This window comes from Myxocyprinus asiaticus, chromosome 18 (assembly GCF_019703515.2).
Source record: "Myxocyprinus asiaticus isolate MX2 ecotype Aquarium Trade chromosome 18, UBuf_Myxa_2, whole genome shotgun sequence".
NCBI lineage: Eukaryota > Metazoa > Chordata > Actinopteri > Cypriniformes > Catostomidae > Myxocyprinus > Myxocyprinus asiaticus.
Genome location: NC_059361.1, coordinates 28,720,717 through 28,748,215, shown reverse-complemented (window position 1 = coordinate 28,748,215; position 27,499 = coordinate 28,720,717). Strand labels below are relative to the sequence as shown.

General features: G+C 39.7%; 1 protein-coding gene across 3 annotated transcripts in view; it reads right to left on the bottom strand.

Moving 5' to 3' along the window:
• LOC127456399 (alpha-1,3-mannosyl-glycoprotein 4-beta-N-acetylglucosaminyltransferase C-like) overlaps positions 1-27,499 on the bottom strand; it is a 228,290-nt gene that overhangs the window by 88,954 nt on the left and 111,837 nt on the right. For all 3 annotated transcript variants that reach the window (XM_051724867.1, XM_051724866.1, XM_051724869.1), the window contains one exon: positions 4,804-4,955. In XM_051724867.1, coding sequence (XP_051580827.1) covers positions 4,804-4,855 — 52 coding nt within the window. In that variant the 5' untranslated portion in view covers positions 4,856-4,955. The remainder of the gene's footprint in view (positions 1-4,803; positions 4,956-27,499) is intronic.

Here is a 27,499-nt window from a genome sequence, read left to right as displayed (position 1 = left end):
TGTTCTTTTCATGTGACAGGGTGGTGGAGTGTCTGGGTATTCTGAATGGGGCTCAGCTCTTTTCTCTCAGTAAGGATGAGCTAAGAGCCGTGTGCGGGGACGAGGGCTCCCGTGTCTTCAGTCAGATCAGTGTGCAGAAAGCTCAAATTGAGGTCAGTCACATAGAACAATATCCATCCATATCATGACTTAGTTTAAAAAAATATCACAAAATCCTAGTGGGACTAAATATCACTTACATTTGCTACAATGTAAATGCAAGATTAAACATTCAAATACAGTTCCAATGTTGGTTTGACAGGGTTGTGGTCTCGAGTCGCATGACTTGGACTTGACTTGGACTCGAGTCACAAATTTGATGACTTGCGTCTCGACTCAACATAATCAAAGAAGATTTGCGACTCACTTAGAAGTTTGACAACAATGACTTGCGACTTGACTAGGATTTGAGCCCTCTGACTTGGAAAGACTTGATACCAGGGGTTAAATTGGGCCTGTACGGTTCGAAACGGCTTGCCGGCACCTTCGATTCCAAAAAGGAAAAAAATGCTTGTTTGTCAATCCATCCCATTTATTGTATTTTCCGATGCGGTTTTTGTTGGATCCCCTTGAGACATTCCATCTCCATTTAGCGAGTGTACTTGTTAAAAAATATTTCAAGCTCATTAAGTTTCGTTCCAGTCAGTTGTGGACACTGGTAGAGGCAGCATATACGAGAGCAGCACGAGACCGTGTGCCCCCGCATAGATGCACGTTCTGCTTCTGTGCTGCACCATGGTCCAATCTCTGATTCATAGAAATCGTGCAATATGGAATCAACTGCTCACCCGTTTTTAGATCCACTGATATTCAGTAACGATTTACTCAGTTTTGTTAAAAAGCTGTATAAATGAAGGGGTTTTGAATCAGGAATCAATCACATCCAAAGTGACATCAAATCAAAATATCATAGGCCTACAACTTGAGAACAAAAGGCCACTTGACCAACACACTGTAAAAGGTTTCACTGTAATTTTTTTTATTTTTTTATTTTTTATTTTTTCTAGCAAATATACAGTGGGATTCACTATAGTGAAAATGCTTCTTCAGGTGGCGGTGAAGAATTTTAAACTCTCAGAATTTAAGTTTAATTCTGATATTTATTTAAATGTTGCCTCAAGCATATGGCAGAACCCTAAACTATGTATTAATAAGTCCCCTTTTTGTTGGTCAGATTGGATTGTGAGGGGGGTTAATGCACTTGATGACCTATATGAGGGTGGTGTATTGAGAAAATTTGGTTCAACATTTTGGCATTCCCAGATCTCAGTTTTATAAGTATTTACAGCTTTGCCACCTACTCTGCACTATTTTTGGGAGTGGCACGCACCCCCCTAAAGCGGCAGGTGCTTTGGGAGAGGTGATTGCTGCTTTTGGAAAAGGCCATGAAGCATCAGTGTATTACTCCCTACTAATCCAGAGTCTGGGGGATGGAGCCTTGACTTCTCTCAAGAGAGTATGGGAAAAAGATTTGAATTTGGTATTGGAGGATGGAGTGTGGACTAAGATTCTTAAAAATGTCAAGTCTGTATCTAGAGATGCAAGGGTTCGCCTTATGCAATTTAAGATTTTACATAGATTTTATTGGACCCCCTCTAGATTATATAGGCTTGGTCTTAAAGACACACCCACTTGCTGGCGAACACTACCCATGTCTTTTGGGGGTGTGTTAAGATCCAGGAGTTTTGGTTGAGGGTTCAGAGGTATTTGTGCGACGTTTTAAACACTCAGGTTTTGCTTTGTCCCAGACTCTGTATTTTGGGTGATGGAGCGGTCATGCATTTAGGGGACAATCATATAAAAAACTGGGTTATGACCAGTCTCATGATCGGCAGGCAAGTAATTTTAAGGGGTTGGTAGTCAAATGGAGCACCCTCTTTTTCGGAGTGGTGTGTGGAAATGGGGAGGGTAGCTGCATTTGAAGAGGTGGTAAGTAGAAGGCTGGAGTTATTTGCTAAAAAATGGGGCAAATATTTAGTTTTTTTGGGGGAATCTCGGGGAGGGGATATGGAGAGTGTAGTTTAATCATGTATGTTTATTATTTTATTTATTTGTGTGTATGTATATATATATATATATAATATATTTTATTTTATGTAAGTGTATGTATGTGTATCTGTGTATGTATGTATATGTATGTGTGTGTGTATATATGTGTATATGTGTATGTATGTGTATGTATGTATGTATATATATATATATATATATATATATATATATATATATATATATATATATATATATATATTTTATTTTTTTGGATTGTGTGTGTGTTATGTGGGACCACAGGGGTGTTTGTTAGGGGTCAGGGTAGGATTGTATTAATAGGGTTTAAATGTAAAATGTTGATTCATTATATATGTGTTGAGTTTTTTTCACTGTCATATGCACATGAATCAATAAAAATGTTAATTACAAAAAAAAAAAATAACTCTCAGAATTTAATGCAAATGGTTTCATTACCAATTATATCATCAGAATAACAATTTGAGTAAAAAGTAGTCGTGCAGAAGGTGTTTTTTTCCCCCGTTAAGAACAATGTGCATTTACTTTTAAATTGTAACATTAGATATACAAGTTAAGCCGGTTTTATAAGATGACTCCCAACCTAGGGCAAGAAGTAACTTGTCCCAGCTGTCATCTGATTTTTATAAAATGGATAAAATACATGTGATATCATTCTTAATTTTTTTTTTGTCATCTACTTAACCAAATTTTCCAGGTAAATATGTATTTTCACAATTAAGTTGAATAATAACACACATAAATAATGATAGACAAATCATTAAAACAGAATCCCAGTCAAATCAATTCATCTGAAAGAAAAAACTTGAATTACTAACAAACAGGCCTATTAATAAATCCATATTTATCAACCCCTGCTTGATACCTTCTTAAACCAAATATCAGAGTTCTATATTTAAAAATGTGCAGCAAATCAATTATTAATTTTACCCAATAAACAATTCATTTGATTTTCAAATCTGCATTTCCACACTCCATATTCAACCAATCAGACAACCAACCAATCAACTTCCACGAGAGTAGGACCAATTTTGAAGATTGCGCATTCAAGGACAACACAGCCAAAATGACACCAAAATAATATCATTTGGATATAAAGAATACAGTATCGAAGGCAACAAAAGGATTGCAACATGAAGAACATGGGGTTCAAAAATGATAGATGCTTCATCAACAATGTCCAATTTTATAAGGCATCTGAAAACCCACAGACAGAGATATGTTGGGATTGTTAACGTTTACATGTCAGCTATGATTCAGTAGCATTTAACTTACCGTATTAGCAGGGTTAGCTTGCTATCTACTAGGGATGGGACAATATATCGATATATATTTGATAAATTTCCCCCACCCACACCCAAAAAAATAAAGACAAACCATATCGAGGCAAAACTCGATATTTCAAAATTTGCAACAAACATCAAAAGTCATAATCTTTTTATTGCATGATTTTACCCCTACTGCGCTTTTTTCTACACTGTTTACAGGGTTCGCACAAGGTCCTTGAAGTGCTTAAAGTTAGCTTTTAGAAATGTAAGTACTTGAATACCTGGAAAATCGCCTTTTTGTTGAGAAGTGCTTGAGATTAAAACAGAATTTCTTCCGTGCAATGTGTCCATCAAAGATGAGATCCCGCACTTCGCTTTCATTGAATAATGTGTCTTTTAATATGTTCTTTACAGTCAGATAAAATTTTAATCACAAATTGCATGGATGCGCTAAAAAAAGAGAGACTTCTCTCTCGTTAATAAACTGGGGCACCTGCACGAGTCTGTGAGATGCTAGTTGCTTGTTTAAGTGACAGTGACATTTTTGTGCTTGTTAAAGGAGTATTCCAAGTTCAATACAAGTTAAGTTCAATCATTTTGTGGCATAATACTGATTACCACCAAAATAATTTTGACTCATCCATCCTTTTCTTTAAAAAAAGTAAAAATCTGTGTTACGATGGATGTGAATATGGGCCAATTTTTGAAAGTTAAAATACATATTTTTTAAAAGTATAGCCACAAGACATAAACAATATACGTGTTAACATGATTTTAGTGTGATAAAATCACTCACTAAGCCTTTCTGTGTAAAGTTATAGCCAATTTTACAACTTCATTGCCATAATGATGTATAGTCAACAAACCCTAAAATGACTGTAAAAAATACAATTTAAACAACTTTACAGCTCAAATAATACATGAGTCTTAACAGAAGAATGAATGTAAGTGCTTTTAAACCCTTCAAAAATTGGCCACATTCACTTCTAATGTAAGTGCCTCACAGTAACCTTGATTTTTGCTTTGAAATGGAGGGAGTCGAAATTACATTATTTACATTATTTAATTACATTAAATACAACATTATGCCACAAATACTGTCGATTGAGCTTAACTTGTATTGAACACGGAATATTCCTTTAAGACACACTTGTAACTTTCAAGCACATCCCTTGGCAGACAAATTGAACTGAGATAGATTAGTGCCCTTAGTGAGATTATTTTTTATTTATATTTATATCTTGCATGAAATTGACCTTGGGAGGTGCTGAACATACTTTAAAAGCCTTCCTGATATAAATTAATATACATTTAACATAGTAATTAATACTCGGACACTAATTTAGGCAAAGAGCACTAATAACTTGTTTAAGACTTGAAGCTTAAAGTTGAGGACTTGTGACTTGACTTGGACTTGCCTGTCTAGATTGGGACTTGACTTGAGACTTGTATGCAAAGACTTGAGACTTACTTGTGACTTGTAAAACAATGACTTGGTCCCAACTCTGTGGTTTGAAAGTCATAGCCTTCCTCCTCAAGTCTGTCTTTCTCACAGATGAGCCTTGGAGACTCAGAGCTACAGGAGATCATGAGGCGACGGCAACAGGAGTTGGACGAATCAACCTGGGAATGATTACAGTCAATCAAGCCGTCACTCATAGCTTTATTACATCACAATTTTCTTCAATACCCTAATTCACCTTACAATCAAACAGGCACCCATAGGAATTCAGAACAGATGGACTACACAACTCCAGTCATTACTGAAGCCCAGTCTAGCCCATTTCCTTTATGACTTGTATAATGTAGTGCTTAACACTAGTGCTTAAAATGATGAACATGAATGGATTGAGAGTGAAGTGTTTAACCTCCATTTATAGTGAGGAAAGTGATTTTGATTACAGCCATTGACTTGCAATAGGTCCTAATTCAACATTTGAAAAAAGTACCATCTGTCCCTGCCTAAAAATCATCATAATAAAATAGAAATAAAAATAATAAAGATATGCTGTATTACGATACTTTGTAATGCAGAACTATTATTGCATACTTAATAGAGCTAAATGAATGCTTACTCAGTTCTGAACAATGTGTCATTATTTATTTGTCAAAACATCTGTGTACACATACTTCATATTTGATGGTGATCAATGCACACAAATCTTTCCTCATACTTTGTTATAACACTTAAGCAACCCAAACAAATGTATGAATTGGATAACATTAGATACAGTAACAAGGTCAAACAAAGTCTCCAAAGATCAAACTCAAGTTCACATAGGTATCCTAATAGAGTAACCACATGAGCAGTTTTGAACATTAACTATGGACATGTTCCACTAACATTTGACAACAAGAAAGTGTCCAAACACTTTTTGTCTTCATTTTGAACAGTATATCTATTGTTTATCATTTAAAACCTAACAAACTTTCTTTTTGTCAAATGTTTTGCTTTAAAAATGTGTGTAAGCTGTCTTTCTGTATAGATGCCGCCGGGTTTGAAATTTTGTTATCAAACGCAATACCATTAATATATTTTTAACTGGAGTCACACAAAGGAGATTTCTTGTATACCGTCTGTGTCTTTTATTGCCATCTAGTGCATTATCAGTCTGAATATAGTTTTTGTCACTGAAATAAAATAAGAAAAATAATAATCATTATCTGGAAACAAGCTCAATTACTTATGTGTGTTAAATGCTTTGATTTGGACAGTGATGATTTAAGATGCCACAGCAGTCAGACATCATTATACTATCACTTTTCAGAGCACAAATTCTTGGCTCCCCTCTTATCCACTGTAGTCAATAAATCTCCTATTTCAACTCTCTAAAAAGCATAAGGCTGAATCTCATACCGACTCACTGACTGACAGCTTTGCTACTTACCCTCACAGGGGACACATAACTGATCTTTCAGTTTGTCTTGTTGCTTTATTTCTAGAATAGATTGTGAATGCATCAGCGCGTATTGTGCTGTGTTCAGGATGAGTGAGAATGACCTCCGTCTCTCCCTTTGTATGCACTGTCAAAACGCCTCCCAGGCCAAAGAGAGGGTGGATGTGGCTGCATATTGTCACTATGATTCATGGCATGAATCAATGCCTAATGATGGGATTTACAGAGAGGAACATCAAAGGAAAGATACTGGAGATTTGCAGTGCAATGGAGGCCAGTGAAGTGGAACCATTGTCATTCACATCCACAGAATTGACCATTTTTAAGATAATTTTATTTATCTGTTCAAAGAGGGATTGTGGTAATGTAGATTTTTTGATTTAGAAGTCAGGCTGAGATCTGAAGACTAAAACAAATAATTTGCACCTCAAATAGGATAAAAAGATAAATAAATATACAATATATACAGCAATCTACATGGATGCATGGCAGACATCTGATCATGCAGCAAAAACATTGTAAGCTGTAATTTATCCAAAATGCAAAAATCAGGCTATGAAATGGCCACTAGCAGAGACACTGAATTCCAAAATCTGATCATTTGGTGAAGAGTCATTTACAAAACCAACCAGTACAGAATCAACAAATATTTTTCTTAATTTTTTTGTAACATTATTCAACTCTCATTACAGTGTTTCTCCTAGGATGTTTTTCAGCAGCGGTGCTGTTGTGCGTGTGTCCACGAGCCCGTAACACCGGACCCGTATTTACACACGTCGGTGGAGAAATAGCATAAAACTACCTTAGAATCATTATAGATGGGTTATTCATTTTCGCCTTGTCCTGTGTGTGTTAACTGGGGGCTTTTGAAGGGCTCTGGATGGCTCTGGGGGTCAAATTTACTAAAATATATGAACATTTACAACAATCTTACCTAAATCTCACAGGGGGTTACAATTCTTACCTCTAGTTTTATTCAGATGATTTTTAAAGTAAATAGCCTAATTATGGACCTCTGTTTCAGTTACTTGTTTCTCAGCAAGACATGATGCAATCATGTGCTGACTTACATTTATGTTGTTATTTTTGGCAGATACCTTTAACAAAGACTATAACAGGTAGTTAAAGGGCAGTTCACCCCAAAATGAAATTTCTGTCATTACTCACCCCCAAGCCTGTATGAATTTCTCTCTTCTGTGGAACGCAAAAGGAGATGTTAGGCAGAATGTTAGTTCCAGTCACCATTCATTGTCACTGTTTTTTTTTTCTCCATACATTCTCCCTAACATCTCCTTTTGAGTTCCACGGTAGAAAGGAAATCATAAACGTTTGCAAGTGATGACAGAACTACTATCACATTAAGAGTACAATACTCACAAGTTACATTAAAATGGCTTTTTAATGTTGACAAAATGCATTGAAAATGTTAACAGACGAAATCCTAAGAGAGAACCTTGCTTATATTATATGTATATTAAAGATATAAAAGGATGTATTTTTCAAATAATGTATATTATTAATATTATAGTATTTATTTTACTATATTATTATTATTTATGCATATATTTTATATACTATTTAACACTGACTGATTCTCAGGGCGGAGAAAATACCTGTACAGGTCAGATGGCACTCCAGATAGATGGAGATGACAGATGTAACAGGTGTTTAATTTTCCCTGTCTGTCTGTGGGTTCGATCTTGAGAGCCCCAATCACCAAAATTTTCAAAATAGAAAAGGCCAATGAAAATTGACGAGTGGAATTTGCATGCCACTAATTTAGTTATGGTCGTGGCTCACTTCATGAAGCAAGGAGCCACCGTGGCTGCAAACCAACCCGGTCCGTCCTGGGCTGACACTCAGCCGGCTGGGTCAGCAAGCACTGCGGGCGATCTGGATGTGGACATGGGAGCTTTTCCACCAGTTCAGTCCCCGCGGACCTCCCATCCCCCAGCACGCTCGTTCTGTGTGACAAGCTGTCGAGCGATGCAGGCGGTTTTAATGTGTCGTTCACGGCTCGCGACGAGGATGAGCTTTAGGTCACGGCATCGGAGGGTGGGATTCTGCTATTGGAAGCAGACGAATCTTCTGAGCTCCTGCCCACGGGCGGTAGAGCACAGGATGAGGCGGACGCTAAGATGGCAGCCGTGCTTGCCCAGGCGGCTGCAAATATTGGGCTGAAGTGGACCCTCCACCCTGCCCTGAGCGTTCACGGCTGGATGATTGGTTTCCGGGCTCGGAGCGTGACTCACGGCTGCGCCCCGCCCCGTTGCCTTTCTTCCCGGAAGTGCACGAGGAGCTAACGAAGTCATGGAAGGCACCTTTTACTGCCCGTGCATGCTTCGCGGGCTCATCCACTCTGACTACCCTCAACGGCGGAACGGCTAAGGGATATGTCGAGATTCCCCAGGTAGAGCACACCGTAGCAGTGCATTTATGACCGCAGGGAGCAGCCACCTGGCGTGACCTTCCAAGGCCTGTAAGTTCTCTTCCTCTTTAATGATGAAGGCTTACAAGGCCGTGGTTCAGGCTGCTTCCACCCTGCATGCCATGGCCATCCTGCAGGTCCACCAGGCCAAAGCGCTGAAAGAACTGCACGAGGGTAGGACCGACCCAGGGCTGATGCAGGAACTGAGCACTGCGACTGACCTCACCTTGTGTGTGACGAAGGTCACGGCGCATGCCCTGGGCCGGATGATGTCCACTCTTGTGGTCCAAGTGCAGCAACTGTGGCTCAACCTTGCGGAGATGCCTGACGCCGAGAAAATCCGCTTTCTTGATGCGCATATCTCCCAAGGGGGGCTTTTTGGTGAAGCAGACCGAGGTTGATTAAACACATCCTGCCGTGGCGCGACCCAGCCACCTTCAGGCCACCGAGGTCCCGCACCCTGTCTGCTTCTCACCAGAGCTGTTCCCCTGCGGTGCCAGCCCAGGCTTCTGTACCATCGGAGCCTGCACGCCGGCCTCAGAGAAAAAGATCTTCCCGTGGGAAGTCGGCTCCACCTGCCTGTCAGCCGGCCCCCAAGAACCACAGACGAGCTTCAAGGTGGTCCTGACGTGGACCGAGGGCATCTCTCCAGCCCCACCATCGCCCCTGAGCCAGCGCATGGTGAGTATTACATCGCCGAGTGCTCTCTGGGCCTCGGCACCCACATGGTCAATAAAAGAGCAGTTTCCTCATTCCCTGAGCCAGCGCACTCGCAACGGCCAGGTGCTGGAAGTCTTTCCGGTCAAACTGTGATTACGTGCATGTATTTGTGTGTGTGTGTATGGTGGGCTCCCTTTCGTTTCATAGTACAGCTGACTGGGCCTAGCATGTGTTACGTTGTGCAAAGTATATTAATGAACCATGTGAAATCTTGCTGACACAATATGTGGTGACTTGCTGACACAATATGTGGTGTCCTTGCATCATTCCACCACAAGGCGGCACCCTAAGAACATACTGTTGATTCTAATATTCTAAATAAGCAAGATTTGTCTTAAAAAGTTGACTTGTTGCAGATCAAAATCTAAATCAAAATGTTATTTTATAACGTTAAGGGTTGTTGATCAACAGCATGGAGGAGAGGTATCTACATGCCATTTACACGTTTCCACAGTACTGAATAAATAAATGCTTTTATAGTGATAATAATGTTGTAAATCAGAAAGTTTCAAGAGCCAAGGCTTTTGACACAATTTGTCATCATACAAAACATATAATGTCTTATCACCTACTATCTTTTCATTGCTAAACTATATTTTTTATGTCTGGCTCTTTAGGACCAAGTTGTTTGATGGTCAATTTGTCTTGAATCTGCAATAGAAACAACACGCTGTTACACACACATTTATCAATAGCGCTCGCCATGTTCGTGATCTGCATGCTGGCACGCACTAATACTAAAGTTACCTTTGGTTTGGCAATACATTTATGGGCAGATTTATTTCTGCCCCAATGGCTCTCAATAAGGGCTCACTGCAGTACGATATTTGACCACAGATTTCCATTGGAAAAACATAGGGGCGCTGCGGAGTTTGTGAAGGCAGCAGACTCTCTGCCCCACATGCTTGAAAATCTGTATCAAACACTGTGTAACGGAGCTTTCAGCTACTTTATGATTTAAAAATAGGATAAAAACTTATACTAGGCCTGGTTTTAAATATATATGTCAGCATTTTGAACACATTTACGGGCAAACCAATTACATTATTGCCAGTTTATAGTATGGATCTATGTTTTCAAGTGGATGAATATTTAGGCGGGGCTCTGCCCTACCTGCCCATATAAATGAGCCACGCCTGTTTAGATGACTAACCGAGATGCTATCGCTACAGTATGAATCAAATCGTGTGCATGATTCATTGGATTCATTGGAATAGATTTTTACATTTTCTGAAAATAAATAAATAAATAAAAAATGTGAGTGCTGCTTGTCTGGGCAAAACACATTGCGATCCAGGGTGTCTTAGATGGTTGCCAGGGCATTGCTAGGTGGTTGCTTGGTGGTTAATTACTGGCCAAAGTAAAAAAAAAAAAAAAAAAGCCCACCATTAAGTCTCTAATACTCTGGTTCCTAAATATGGCTTGGGTCCCTACTTCAACATACATCTATGGGATTTTTTTGGCAGTTTCATCATCTACCAGGAAAAATTTGTAAGTCTGATCCAATGAGCTCTAAAATACCTGGATAAAGCTCTGGGAATTCTAACCTGGAATCCTTTAGAATTCCTATTGATTTAAAAATGCATTTGCTTAGCTATCACAGGACTTCCTGAAGTATGCGATCTGTTATCTTTGCTTATGGGTGCTCTGTTCCCAGATCGGCTGTCATGTGACTGATCACTAATCAATGGTAACAGATAGGGAAAAATAAGTCTTGTACTATAATGTAATGAAATAATGACATTATAGACCTGTAATTTTTATTATTTTTCAGGAATCAAGGCTACTTTTGAATGGTTGTCAAATCGTCCTCAACAAGGCACACGATTTGAGGTATTATTCATGTCCGTAGCACAAAGAGTGTAGGACAAGTTACGTGCAAAAGTTTAATACTTGGGATTAGAGGTTTGTTCAAATCAAAATGCAAAAATGAGCAATAAATAACCCTAGCCATAGCAAGCACCATTCCAATACAAGGGGAAAAAAACAGTCCTGATTTTAACATCATCTGTTTTTTTTTTTGTTTTTTTTACATTCAGTTATAACTAACTAGAACACATGAGCGAAAATGTCATGATTAGTTTGACATTTCACCCTGGTGGAGTAGATTGCAATAACTTGTGACAGATCTGGCATTTGGGGCTGTGCTTGTGTGTGTGTGTGTGTGTGTGCGCGTGCAATGGGGGGAGGAAAGTTTTTTCTGGACAGACAGCTAAATGCGCTATATCACTCACACCCTTACTGTCAGCTCTGCAGGAGACTGACGATTGCAAACTTCTTATTTCACTCTCTGCACCACCCAGTGGGCAGTCATTTAAAATAGAAGACAATAACATGCATGGGGGCTCCTTTGAGGTGGCACTAAAAGCGTGCCTGATGGAGCCTGATGCCTGCAGATAAAACTCCTGTCTAGTGTGGGTGCCAGTTTGCATGGCATATCAGATTTAAGAGTGGCTGAATATGGCTACGTAATCAATAGTCTATTGAACCGCATATGTAATGCATATGTATCTGAACATATTCTAGGTTGTAGGGTGCGATGGAAACGTAATTTAGCTGCAGCACATCATCCGCAACATGAACCTTAATCTATCCCGAGATGTTATAAGCGATCTGCCACTTTAAGACAGCTGAGGTGACACAGATGATTAGGGGAAAAGGGAACAACATGACAATGTGCATATAGCATCTCCCTAAACCCTTGCAGAGATTCCTAATTCCCTGTGTTTATTTAAGAGGATTAGTGTGTGCTCAGCACTCTGTACCAACTCATCGAGTGCTCCCACTAATTCTTATTCAACCATGACAAAAGGCGAACAAAATTCTTAAATTACTCTACTGTTAGTCTTGCATAATTTAGATTCACTCCACGCTGTCTGGTTACTCAGAGGTGAGGTGAGCCTTGTTATTATTTAGTTATTCCTCAAATGACATTTTCCCCCTGCCTTACAGACATTTGAGATTTACACTCTAATTGCGACTAACTAAACAAGTGCCCTTTCTTTCGGCTAGACCTCTTTGGCATTAATAGTTCTGATTAAATCAAATGTCATTCCACGCTTAAGTAATTGAATTATATCTCTGTGACATCCACATTGATTCATTTTCTTTCCCTCTTTTGTAAATCACTCAGTACTTCCATTTAGATTTGTGTCTCTCTGTTTTCGCCAGACGGAGAGAGAGAGGGATCGATCTGGTTGCCCCTTCAGCATCTGAAAGGGTATTAACGCTTACATGGCACTATCAATTTACAGTGTGGAACGCGGTTTCTTTTTTAATCCATAGAAAAACAAACTGTGAGCAGTTATTGGTTATACAGTCCACAAGTGTGTGTAACACTGACAGTGAGGACAGAACAATATGTGAGAGGGTTGATGGCCATTTAGCTCAAGGCTAATGTATAAGGATAGCCATTTAATCTTTCAGAACAGAGACAGATCAAGTTAATACTCCCTGTCACATCCTTTCTGCCTCAAGACAACTACGCTCAATGTATAAAAAAACCCTTTGGCAAAATCGGCTGAGCGGGTTTAGGGGATATCAAGAGACCAGCGGTGTAAAAAGTACTCCGAAATTATACTTAACATTTTACCCAATTAAAAGTCCAAGTATCTAGCCAAAAACATACTTGAGTGAAAGTAAAAAAGTATTCACATTAAATTGTACTTAAGTATTAAAAAAGTACAAAGTAAAAATTTTCCTAGCTAGATGAAATCAAGAGAGGAGATTGTGTGAGAGAGGATATTGTTAAATTTGAATGGTTTGTTAAGTTGCCCTTTTACTGTCTTCGAAGACTTCATATTTCAAATTCCGTGGTAGCTCAACTGATAGAGTGTTGTATATGCAATACAAAGGACCGGGGGATGAGTCCTGAAGAGCACATGTGTGGCGATGGGGGTGTGGTCGTGTGTCTGTCTATGGGAGAGAGGGAGTGGTGTGCTATTGTGGAAGCTATTGAGTGTTTGTGAAAAATGTTTGTTTATTTTTGAGAGTGAATTATTGAACTGAGTGAAAAAACCCTGAAAAGAGTGCATCTGCTGCACAGAAAGAGTGAAATAAAAGCGTTACCTAAAGCGTGTCACTGCTCCCCATCTCCTCCTTCCCATACCCGAACCTGGAGTACTGTTACACTGGTGCTGAAACCCAGGACCCGAGGAGACATGTCGTCATGGAATCCTCACCACTGGACGAGGTGATCAAGACCCACGCCGGCATCCAGCAGATCCAACATCAGGCCCTCGTCGAGCTGCGGCTGGAGCAGGAGCAGCATTTTCAGCTCCTGTTCCAGGCCCAATCAGAGGACCGACAGGCATTCCGGAGCCTGGTCAGACATGAGGGGGTTGCTGCTGCAGTCCCGGAGCCCACCCTGGATGTCCAACCGGTCACCCTCATCAAAACGGGGCTGGCCGATCCTAAAGCGTATCTCGATCTCTTCGAGAAGACAGCCGAGGAATTGCCGCCTGATCAGTGGGCGGCCCGACTGTTGCCACTATTCTCCGGGGAAGCGCAGCTTGTTGACAAACAGCTCCCTGCAGCCAACCTCCTCGTTTATGCAGACTTGAAGAGAGCCATTCTGCAATGGGTTGGCCGGACCCCTGAACAAAGCCGACAGCACTTCTGCACCCTGAAGCTGGGCAAACACGGCCACCTGTTCGCCTTCGCACAGCAGCTCCGGGACGCCTGCCGGAAATGGTTGCTGGTGGGGGAACCCCGCGGCGCCCAGGACATCGTGGACAAGGTGGTGCTGGAACAGCTCGTCACCCAGCTGCCCAGTGGGATGGCCAAGAGGGTCCAGTGCCACCATCCGATGTCGCTGGATGAAGTGATCCAGCTGACCGAGGACTACATGGCAGCGTTTCTGTGAAAGCAGTGATCCAGAGTCTCTCTCTCTGTCTTCTCTCTCTCTCTCCTACCCCCAAACCCCGCTTCCACCCCTCCTCTTTCCATCCCTTTCCTGCCCCCAGGATTTAACAAAGGATTATTGGCAGATCCCCTTAACTCCAATCTCCCGAGAAAAAAACAGCTTTTTCCACACCGTTCGGTTTACACCAATTCGTGACCCTTCCGTTCAGTTTGTTCGGGGCCCCCCCACGTTTCAGCGTCTCATGGACAAAATTCTCAGGCCACAAACGTCATATGCCACCACTTATCTGGATGATATCATCATTTACAGTAATGATTGAAGGCGGCACATGCAACATCTGAGAGCTATTCTGAGATCACCGTGGCGGGCGGGGCTCACGGCCAACCTGAAGAAGTGCGCAATTGGGCGGGTGGAAGTTAGGTATCTGGGGTTCCACTTGGGCCATGGGCAGGTGTGTCCCCAAATTAACAAAACCGCAGCGATCGCTGCCTGCCCAGCGCAGGTTGGGGGTTTGCAGGCCAGATGTTGCCCCGGCCTGAGTCGGGCAGTGGGGTATGTAGTGATGGGGGTGTGGTTGTGTGTCTGTCTGCGGGAGAGAGGGAGTGGTTGACATGATTTCTAACAGTTGTTTCTCATTACAGTGATAGTGGAGAGATGCCTTAAAACCACTGAACATGCCAGAAGAGAGAGAGAGAGAGAACGAGTGTGCAGCATTGTCAACTGCTGACATTGAGTGCTGAAGCTATTGAGTGTTTGTGAAAAATGTTTGTTTATTTTTGAGAGTGAATTATTGAACTGAGTGAAAAAACCCTGAAAAGAGTGCATCTGCTTAACAGAAAGAGAGAAATAAAAGCATTATCTAAAGCGTGTCACTGCTCCCAGTGTCCTCTTTCCCATACCTGAACCTGGAGTATTGATACAACATGAGTCGACACGTGAGCCGAAAGTGTCATAGAAGCACCACAAAATGATGTGGTTGCTTCAGAAATGTTGTTTATCATGTCATATTTGCTTATTATGACACTATCAGTAAGGTTTAGGTTTAGGTTTAAGGTTTAGGGTAGGGAGGTTGGTTGGTTGGTTTTGTAGATTTAAATCTCAATAGAACATTAACCTTAAAAACCTTCACTTGCTTTTAGCACCACACAGTGTCATTTCACTCAGAATTGCCCTGAGACATGTAATGAACCACATAATTTTATTTAGCAAAAAAATTGCCAGTCACGCAGTGTTCGTTGCATGGGAGAAGGCACTTACATATTGCGATGTCAGAGCACCCAGCCCCTTGAGAAATAGAGAAAGATTCAAAAAATTCAAAATAACCTTTGAAGAAAGTTAGATTGGTGTTGGTTTTTTGCTTTGAACAGATGGATGAATTCAGTAAAATTCATAATTAATATTTACTCAGATTCCATTATTTTATAATCATTATTATTACCATTATCATTGCTGGTTTAATAGTTATTATTATAATTAATAGTTGCCTAACGAAAACAACAACAACAATAATTCAGCAAATAGGTAGTAGAAATTCAAAGATATGATTTCAGTATGAATGCAAATGTAGAAATAAATGACATGTACACATTTAATTACAAAAGCCTTTTGTTTATATATATATATATATATATATATATATAAACACAGTATATATACATTTGCAACATGAATTATCCTTTTTTACTTCATAACTGTTCAATATGTAGAAGTAGCAGGCGTAGAATAAACCGTCAGTGTTTCTCACTTCGTGCTTATAGTTTTGAATGAGTACATCTCATTCAGTCAGGCAGTCACATACGGTCTAATAAAATAAAATAAAATAAAATCACTTTTATTGTCACACAACCATATACACAAGTGCAATATTGTGTGAAATTCTTGGGTGCAGTTCCGAGCAACATAGCAGTCATGATAGTGATGAGACATATACCAATTTACAATAAACATCATATTTACACAACACAATTTAAAATCTAATATACACATAATTACACACAACACAATATACAAATAATAACATACAATGTACAGTATACAATACACACAATATAGAATACACATTATACAATAAAAAATAGTATATATAGTATATATAAAATGTACAGTAGGTTGCACTGTACTGTATTGACATTCAGGCTGTCGGTTGATAGTCAGTTGCCAGTGTGTTGTTAAGAGAGAATATAATTTATGACAGTCCAGTGTGAGATAATAAGATTAATAAAGTGCAGTGCTGATGTATATTGATCATGAGAGATCAAGAGTTCAAAAGTCTGATTGCTTGGGGGAAGAAGTTGGCTGGTGCGGGTCCTGATGCTGTGATACCGCCTGCCTGATGGTAGCAGTGAGAGCAGACAATGGCTCGGGTGGCTGGAGTCTCTGATGATCCTCTGAGCTTTTTTCACACACCGCCTGATATATATGTCCTGGAAGGAGGGAAGCTCACCTCCGATGATGTGTCTGGCAGTTCGCACCACCCTTTGCAGGGCTTTGTGATTGTGGGCGGTGCTATTACCATACCAGGTGGAGATGCAGCCAGTCAGGATGCTCTCTACAGTGCTGGTGTAAAACTGTGTGAGGATGTGGCGGTTCATTCCAAACTTCCTCAGCCGTCTCAGGAAGAAGAGGCGCTGATGAGCCTTCTTCACAACGGCCTCAGTGTGGACAGACCATGTGAGTTCCTCAGTGATGTGGACACCGAGGAACTTGAAGCTGCTGACTCTCTCCACTGGTGCTCCATTGATGATGATGGGGCTGTGTTCTCTTTCTCTTCTCCTAAAGTCCACCACAAGCTCATTTGTCTTGCTGATGTTGAGGGAGAGGTTGTGCTCCTGACACCAGCGTGTCAGAGTGTGCACCTCCTCTCTGTAGGCTGTTTCATCATTGTCAGTGATCAGACCTACCACCGTCGTATCATCAGCAAACTTCATGATGGCATTGGAGCTATGTGTTGCCACACAGTCATGTGTGTACAGGGAATACAGGAGTGGGCTGAGAACACAGCCCTGTGGGGCTCCAGTGTTGAGGGTCAGTGATGTGGAGATGATACTGCCCATTCTCACCACCTGGCGTCTGCTTGACAGGAAGTTCAGGATCCAGCTGCACAGCGAGCTGTTTAAGCCCAGAGCCCGGAGAGGCACTATGGTGTTGAATGCTAAGCTGTAGTCTACAAACAGCATTCTCACATAAGTGTTCCTTTTTTCCAGGTGGGAGAGAGCAGTTTGTAGTGTAGATGCAATGGCATCATCAGTGGAGCGGTTGTTGCGGTAAGCAAACTGCAATGGGTCCAGTGAGGGAGGCAGCACAGACCAGATGTAATCTCTGATTATTCTCTCAAAGCATTTGCTGATGATGGGGTTCTGAGCAACAGGATGCCAGTCATTTAAGCAAGTGATTTTGGATTGCTTTGGTACAAGCACAATGGTGGACGTTTTGAAGCATGTGGGGACCACAGACAAGGAGAGTGAAAGGTTGAAGATGTCTGTAAAAACACCAGCAGGTTGGTTCGCGCATGCTCTGATGACGCGGCCTGGACCCGCGGCTTTACGGATATTCACCCATCGGAAGGATCGGGTTACATCCACTACAGAGACGGAGACTGAACTAACCTCTGTAGCTTCGGCCGAGAGAGCTCTCTCCGCGAGGGCAGTGTTATTTCCCTCTAAACGAGCATAAAAAGTATTTAGCTCATCTGGGAGAGAGGCAGCGGTGTTCATGGCGGGGTTTTTATTCCCTTTAAAGTCCATGATGATATTAATTCCCTGCCACATGATTCTAGAGTTGGTGGTGTTAAACTGTCCTTGTTTATGCTCCTCCACATTCCCGGAATTAAAAACGGAGGTCCGCACATCAAGTGCTGTGCGAACATCGCTATTGATCCAAGGTTTTTGGTTGGGGTAGATCCGTATTGTTTTGGTTGGAATAACATCCTCTACACACTTTCTGATGAAACAGGTTACGCTATCAGCGTAAAGCTCGATGTCGTCATCAGAGGCGGACCAGAACATCTCCCAGTCCATGTGATCAAAACAGTCTTGTAGCGTAGAGTCTGATTTGTCCGACCAGCACTGGATCGTTCTGAGGGTGGGTGCTTCCTGTTTCAGTCTCTGCCTGTAAGCGGGCAGAAACAGAATGGAAGAGTGGTCCGATTTGCCAAATTGTGGGCGGAGGAGGGATTTGTAGCCATCCCGGGAAGGAGAGTAGCAATGATCCAAAACCTGATCCCCTCGTATGTTGAAACTGATATGTTGGTGGTATTTTGGTGCGACTGATTTGAGATTGGCTTTGTTAAAGTCCCTGGCCACAATGAACGCGGCCTCAGGGTGCGCGGTTTCCTGCTCACTTATACTCCCATACAGTTCCATGAGTGCTGGTCTGTGTCGGCTTGTGGCAGGAGGTACACAGCAGTGATAATGACCGCTGTGAATTCCCTCGGTAGCCAGAATGTACGACACAGAAGCATGAGAAATTCCAGATTAGGAGAGCAGAAAGACTTGATAGAATGTATGTTCCTCTGATCACACCAGGATTTGTTGATCATAAAACATACACCACCACCTCTGCTTTTACCTGAGAGGTCCTTCGTTCTGTCCGCTCAGTGCACGGAGAACCCCGTGGGTTTGATGGCTGAGTCGATGGCTGAGTCTGGAGTCTAGGCATCCGAAGCTCAAATCAGATCCGAAATTCTGCCTCTGCAGATAGTCTGAACTCGTCACTCCATTTGAAATGACTGACCTCTGATCTGTCATCTGTCATTTGATGTATGCAGTAAAAGGGCAGCTTCAGTCCAGTAAGATGAAAGAAAATTATCTGCAAAAATGTAATGAGTACTTTTCAAGTTTAAATAAAATTGTAAGGAGTAAAATGTACCGGTGGCCAATTTATGTGTGTTTCCAAATAGAGATGTTTAGTTGTGACGTCAATTTGTATGCCACCCTGGAATGGTAATTCGTTGTTGGTGCTCTAGGAAATTTCCAATGGGTTTTTAGTTTTTAAACAGTTACCTTTTGTTATCAAAAATTACCAGTGTCTATAGTGGTGAATGGGAGACTACAGCAAATATTATTTTTACATTCCATTTTGCTCCATTAGCAAAATAAAACCTCCATTATTACATTTCTATGACTTTCTGAAAGCGGAAAAAAATAGAGAGATGGATTACAGGAGTCAGAAGAGAAAAAGGTGCCAAATTTACAGTCACTCCCTTAGTAGCTGTATTTGAAAACCCAATGCAGCATTGATTAGGTTTTTTTCTTCTTTATTAATGATACTATAGCCTAACACAATTATTTAACCTAATATAGCTTAACACAATTATATAGCCTAACACAATTTATAAATGTATAAATACTGTAAAAATGTATATTATGTATGTATGTATATATATATATATATATATATATATATATATATATATATATATATATATATATATATATATATATATATATAAGTGAAATAAGGTGGAAACGTATCATCAGTTTCTGTGAAAAGGGTCCATTTAAATTTCACACAGTCATTAAATTGCTTACTGGTTGCTAGATAAGAACTACAACGGTTGTCCCATTAAATAACACAAACAGTACTTCGTAAGAAACTACAACTATAAATTTAGGCTTGGAGCATACCTACTACTAGCTAATTCTGATTAAAGTAACAGATGTTCTAGATATATTAAAAGGATAGTTCACCCAAAAATGAAAATTCTCTCATCATTTACTCACCCTCATGCCATGCCAGATGTGTATGAATTTCTTTCTTCTGCTGAACACAAACAAAGATTTTTAGAAGAATATTTCAGCTCTGTAGGTCCTCCAAATGTAAGTGAATGGGTATCAACATTTTGAAGCTCCAAAATGCACATAAAGGATACATACGGTAATACATACGACTCCAGCGGTTAAATCCAACTTCAGAAGCGATATGATAGGTGTGGGTGAGAAAAAGACCAGTAAGTCAATTTTTACCATCAATCTCCCTTTTCACACTTTGACTTCATTCTTCTTCTTCTGTTGTTGGAGATTCACATTCTTTGTGCATATCACCACCTTCTGGGCAGGGAGGAGAATTTATGTAAAAAAAAAAAATTAAAAAAAAAAGGACTTAAATACTGATCTGCTTCTCACCCACACTTATCATATCGCTTCTGAAGATATGGATTTAACGAATGCAGTCATATAGATTACTTTTATGCTGCCTTTATGTGCATTTTGGAGCTTCAAAATTTTGGCACCCATTCACTTGCACTGAAAGGACCTACAGAGCTGATATATTCAACTAAAAATATTTGTTTGTGTTCAGCAGAAGAAAGAAAGTCATGCACATCTGGAATGCCATGAGGATGAGTTTTCATTTTTGGGTCAACTATCCTTTTAATGTAAGATGTGTAATTAATGGAACAATGGCTGTAGTCCATATGAAGTAACCTGTTAGAAACTTTTTTGTTTGAGGTCTAGATGTGTGTAATTTATGCTTTAGAACAAAACATGAAAGTCTCTACAAGTAATGTTAATCACAGTCCTTATTTTACTCACAAATTGAAAATTAATATTCTAAAACCCCTTTCTAAATTCCAGAGGGAACCCACGGCTTGAAAATTCTCTTGTGGGTTTTAGAACTACAAACTGAACAGCTCTATGAAGTGCATCGGTTCTGACCACACAAACAATTTGAAACAAGTCTGACTTTCTAAACAGACATTTTTTCTTGTGTCTTTACTAGAAGAAAATCACATGATAAACTTGGTTGCCAATGCTTGTGATAACCCCACTGGAATATGTCAGTGCTCAGAGTCCCACAAATCTGTACAAAGGTTTGAGTAAGGCCTGCATTGAGTGGCTGTTGTAATTCTCAGAGAGACAGGGCTGCAATCTCCAGTTTCCCAGACACAAATCCTGCTTATCTGCTGAGGGGAATCCTCCCCTCCAGTCCCTCTCTGCGCTCCAATCCCACGGGTTCCACCAGCTAAGCCCAACCAACCAAAGGAACAAAAAGCAGAGAATTCTATCACACAGCTGGTGAACACTGCCAAAGCTGAGCAATGAAACTACATGTCTGGGATCCTGGCATATTCTGAAGTGAAAGTTATCTTTGGACTTGAGTCTTCAAAATGTCACTTTATAAAAAATTAAAAAAACGATAACGTATGCATAACAGGGGCAATATTCGCATAGCACAATCCCCAAACTTTCCAGTCAGTTCTAAATGATAGATTGTGGAGGATGCAGCGACAACCAAGAATATTGTTTCTCCACTTTGATCCAGGCAACTAAATCTAAACCTCATGTTCATTGGAAGAAAGTGAGTCATATGGGTTTGGAACAACATATGGATAAGTAAATGATTACAGAATTTTAATTTTTAAGTGAACTATTCCTTTAATTTAAACACGCATTTCAGTGCATTTAGTGCTTAGTAAAACAGGATTGCAGGTTGTTAGTGAATAAAACAAGGTTTTGTTTTTTAGTGAATTCACCCCTTTTGTCTTCTTCATAGCTTCCAGCAGGTTCCTGGAGAGCTCTTTAAAAAACCTTACATGAGCAGAACTTGTAATAAATGGTGTCAGCCGTTCCAGGTTTCAAAATGCATAATGGAAAGATGCTGTATCTGTGGTGCAAATGATCTTAGACCACAGTGAAAAGGCATAGGCTTTGGAGGAGAATGTTGGTCAGCCTAAACTCTTTGCTTGTTTCAGAGCAAAGAGTGGAGGGAGCCATGAGATAAGAATCTGGATTTTGTTCATCACATGCAGATGGTAGTCCATAATGAGTTTCTAGCTAAACAGGACATGGTAGATTTAAACAGCTCAGAGAAGCGTTCCCTGAGCAGGACAGTCTGCCAGATTGCAAAGATGTTGAGTGGGAGGCTGGGAGCTTTTAGACATTACATCTTGGCACACCATGAATTAGTATTTTGTCACAAAAACATAATCTAATTGTGTAAATATCAGATCTCTATGACAGCAAAATCCATCTTATACAAGTGTTATTTTTAATACAGTTGATTTTTGAATTTCCCATCATGTTTTCATACAGCTTTCTCACCTTGAATTTGCAATTGGCACTGTAAACTGTATTTATGTATAAATGTGAGAATAATTTGACATTACACGGCTGTGAAGGCAGATGAAAAGTGAATGATTGTAAACATGCTCACTGAATGCTCATTAATTTGAGTTGCTATGACAATGTACAAATGCACTGTCTCTCAAAATCATCCCATAACTGAAGTTACATAAAGGTGAAGTGTGTAATGTCTGCGCCTCTATAGTACCAACAAACGCAACTGTAAAAATAATGATTATTTTATAACAGGTTTCCAGAACACTCCTCCATCTTCCATTGGTTGGGAAAACAGGTAGTCCCACTCCAAACTTATGCAATAGGTTGAGACAATGTTGCTGTGTCTAGCTATTCAGGATGTTTAAACAGAGCAATGTTTTGATAGTGCATCAGAGACACAGTGTTAACACTTTTCAGGGAAATCAACCTACAAATGGCGTAATTATAGCTGTTTCTGTATAAAATTGCACACACCACCTTTAAAATGTAAATCATTCAACATGTTGACTTCACACTGAATATTGATTCTGCACAATGTCATCTCTGGAATGAAGGACTTTCCAAATTAAGATTTTATTCGAAAACATCATACCCCAGTCTAAATAAATGTATTGCACCTCACTAAACTCCAAATCAGGTTCCTCAATTTGTTCTCAAGGACTGACAGATTATTAAAAAATGAAAAGGCATAAATTATAAATATGTTTCATAGATTTTCATGGGATGGGCTTTAATGACAAATGTTCTAGTTTCTCCTGTGTGTGATGATTATGACAAACTGCCAAAATGTCATAATTCACACCACCTCCTCAAATCTAACTCCTAACGATATAAGCGATGAGATGTCATCTTAAATCATTGAGGTGGTTGATGTCAGAGCTTGCTCATTAGGTCTGGAAAAAAAATGTCCCACACTGAGGAAAAACAGAGATTATTAAGCAGATACGGCCGCTTCTATTAAAATGAATGGGAGAAATGTGATTACTGAACCAAGGAGCTCTGAGCGCCCAACGGTCAACAGATGTAGAAAGGAAGTCCTCAATCAACTTTTAGATACAGACATCACCTGTCAATCAACTCTAGAACACGCATTAGCTATACAAGTGTAATATGAGGTAAATAATCACAATTTATGATACCAGTATTGTAAGATTTTATTGTTGATTTGAAAAATGTTCTTAGATCTTTATCTTGACCGTTTTTGAGATGTTGGTCTTCCTCCATTCAAGTAGATAGGAGCTACACTGGCATGACAGGAAATAGCCTCCCCAGAGCATTTCAATGATGACCGACAGTGGACTGACTTGCTAGAAAAACTTTGGGAAAAATTACGCTCATTTAAAAGATAATACAGGACCATCACTGCCTCATTGTATTGTCACTTTAGTGCTTTGCCATCTCACTCTAAAATATGATATGGAGGTGGTGTTATAGGTTTATTAGTTTCCTGGTGCTTTGTGCTTCATTATTCTGCCATGACAGTTTAGTCTGGAGGCGGGGGGTGTTTTTCATTAAATGCTTGTATCATCTCCAATGCTAATGGCAAATGTGGGGAGAACAGGAAATTAAAACTTACATCAAAACGTGAGAGGCCTTCCACAAATAATAAAAAAGAAAAGAAAAACCTTTTCAATCAAGACTCCCAATTCATTATATGCTACAATGCAAAAAATGGATGGCCATATGTTTTCAGATTTCCATTTTTATTGATGAATCAGTGTAAATTGGCACCATACTTTTGTTCCACATATTTAGGAATAGTACACCCAAAAATAACAATTATATTTTCATTTACTCAACCTTATGTCTTTTAAAAAGTGCACGTCTTTCTTCCACAGAGCACAAAATAAGTTCTTTATAGCAGAATGTACAAGGCTATCTTTTCTGTACCATAAAAGTAAATGGTGAACACAGCTTTCAAGCTAGATTTTCTTAAAATTTCACAAAAATGTCAGTATGTTACTGAAACAAAGCTATCATACAGTTGCAATCGAAATTATTCAACCCCCCAGACCAGCAATACATTCTGGTGATGTGAATTAAAACACATCAACTAAAACCTCAGTAAACAGTCTAAGAAAGTTTTTAATACATATTTGAGTGATTTTGAGAACAAAGAGTTCAGTTTACCCAAATTTTAAAATAAAAAATAACGAATTCTCTCCACAAATGTCATGTAAAAAATATTCAACCCCCAAAGTCAATCATTTGTGGAGCATCCTTTATCCTTAATAACAGCAAATAAATGTTTCAGGTAAGTGTCTCAGGCTTCGGACACCTCTCTATTAGAATTTTTACACATTTCTCATGAGCAAAAGCTTCCAGCTCACTGACATTCTTTGGTTTCTGTGCTGCCACTGCTTCCTTGAAATCCCAACAAAGGTTTGCAATGGGATTTTAATGATGGACTGAAAGGGCCATTTAAGGACATTCCATGACCTATCCCTGAACCAGATTTTGGACAACTTGGATGTATCCTTGGTGTTATTGTCGTGCTGGAAAGTCCAGTGATCACCGAGCTTCAATTTACACACTGAAGGCATCACATTTTTCATGCCAAAATGGCCTGATACCTGTAAGAATCCAAGGTGTCAGTCACATAGTCAGGATAGCCATTTCTTGCAGCCGCAAAACACCCCATAACAGGACTGACCCACCTCCATGCTTGACTGTGGGGATGGTGTCGTTCTTGTCATCACCTTGTCATCTTACTCCAGACATACTGCTGACCTATGGGTCTAAAACTCATTTTCAGTTTAGTGTCATACGTCTATAAAACCTTCTTCCAGGACTCCACAGGTCTTTCCTAATTACTTCTTGAATATTTAAGTCAACATTTCCCTTGGTGAAGTTCTGCTTTCTTCCACACCCCAAGAAGGTTGCTGTTGTACCATATTTAAAAAATGAAGAATGGTGCTGCCAGCTTTGTCTACTGGAAACTGAAGTGCCATGGAAATGTACTTTTAGCCATGACCTTTCTTATGTAATGAAATAATCTCCTCTATTAACTTTTGAGACAGCTTATATTTAATGTAATTTTTTGCATAGAAATTGTTTTTTGCTTACAATGCTAAACTTAGATTTTAAAACTTAAATTAGTGCCATTGCAGATTGTTGACTAAATTTTGTTTTAAAACAATTACTTGTGTAGCCTTACATATTTAAGAAACAGCTACATGCAATAGGGGTTGTATAATTATGACATGGCTGTATTTTTTAGAAATCCTGCTATTTACAAATATTAGGTTATATATTCACACTATGACTTTGAATGTGTCACTCAACTGATATAGATGTAAAGTTTACAAATTCTGGGTCATCAGAAAAGCTTACCTTTGTAAATCCTTTCTGTCTTGGGGGGTTGAATAATTTCGATTGCAATTGTATGTCTTCTGAAGATTTGGAATATTTAGCAGGAGTCATATAGACTACTTTAATGATGCTTTTATGGTGTATTTTTGTCCTTTAAAGCTTGACAGCCTCTGGTCCCCACCCACTTTCATTTTATAGAAGAAAGCAGTATGAACATTATTCAAAATCACATCTCCTTTTGTGTTACACTGAAGAAAAAAAAGATGTACACATTTAGAATGACATGAGGGTGAGCAAATGATGACAGAATCCAGGGGTGCAATCACTTGCATGCATTCATCAACTCAGCACCATATTTTCTTTTTTCCTTTTTCATTACAGTTGATAGGGGAAGGAACACAAAACACATTTGGGCCCTCTGCACTCCATAAAGAATATAATCAATTCTTTATTATCACATTCGGGAGGCTTGAGGGCTGTCAGACTGGGGAAAATTAAATTGCTGGAGACTAAGAGAAGATAAATTTGCGTGCTGAGCTTTGGTAATGGCAAATGGGATCAGGCACTGTCCAGTTTGTATGAGTCACGTTACTGATGATGAATGACAGTTTGACAATAACCCATTGTGCGACGCGTGTCACCTCTAATGGCAACGTGACAACAACGATGGCATGATAGTAGGGTACAGATAGCAGGAATAGATATCAAACTCAATCCTCTGTTGAGACCCTCTGGGATCTTGTGGAGCGCACATTAAGCAATCCTCCAGACAGGTTGACATGTTTATACGCATTTTATAGCCATTACAACCACATTAAAGGATGGCAGCCAGAGAGCCAGTATCTCAGCCGGTCTGGCTATATTTGTGTGATGAAGGTCTCCATAGTGACCTGAGAGGTAGCATCTTTAGTAGAAGTCGCCACAGTCAATGAAGTGTAAAACATCAAAGGCGACTAGCATTTGTACATCATGTATGAAATAATCAAACAGTGTCTTGAGATTTGTTCACACCACAATCGATAATGTATCCAACTCAGCTTTATAATAACTGACAGCTCATCTGTTCTCCCACATGTTTTCTGGTAATTTTCCTTTTTTTTAATCGGAAAAACTGTGTGATAGCTCGGCATAAAAGAATCAATATCGCAGAAAAGAAAACAAGGAATGTTGAGGATTTTATAGCACCGCTAAGCTAATCTTGGACTGGGAGTCATTCCATTAAACTGAAATATGATTCCTCCAGGGCCCAACTTCTGTCATCAAACGCTAAACATTAATTGGCTTATCAAAGGTTAATTGCTCAATGGATACTAGGCAGTTGGATTTTAATTGTGCCATTAAATGCTCTCACTAGAGCCCAGGGTTTGGGTAATGGATTTTGTAATTTGAATGAAAACATTATTTGGTGGCTTCTGGACTGATAACAGTGTTGAGCATTGACACATCCGTACCCTCTTACACAGTGCCTGTCACGCAGAGACAATACGCAGAAGCACATGAGTACACATGCTTGCCTCAAATAGTGATTGTATTTAGCTATGGTTTGTAAATCTAAATGACTCATTCTTCACTATGGCAGACTCATCTTTCTGGATGCTGGATTTTGTGAACGCATCTCTGCCATTAGGGTACAACAACAGGATGAGGAAATTGGATGAGCACCCATGTGGAATACATAACCAAAATATTAAAACAAATAGAAAAGAAAAATTAAGGTTCATCTGAGGTTTGCCACACTAAATTACCATTCTGCCTTTTTATGGTTAAATAGAACATTAAATAGGAGTTGTTTTGTCATAATTTACTCACTCTCATGTGTTTTGAAACCCTGTATGCCTTTCTTTCTTCTGTGGAACATAAAATGACTTATTTAAAGCAGAATGTCCAAG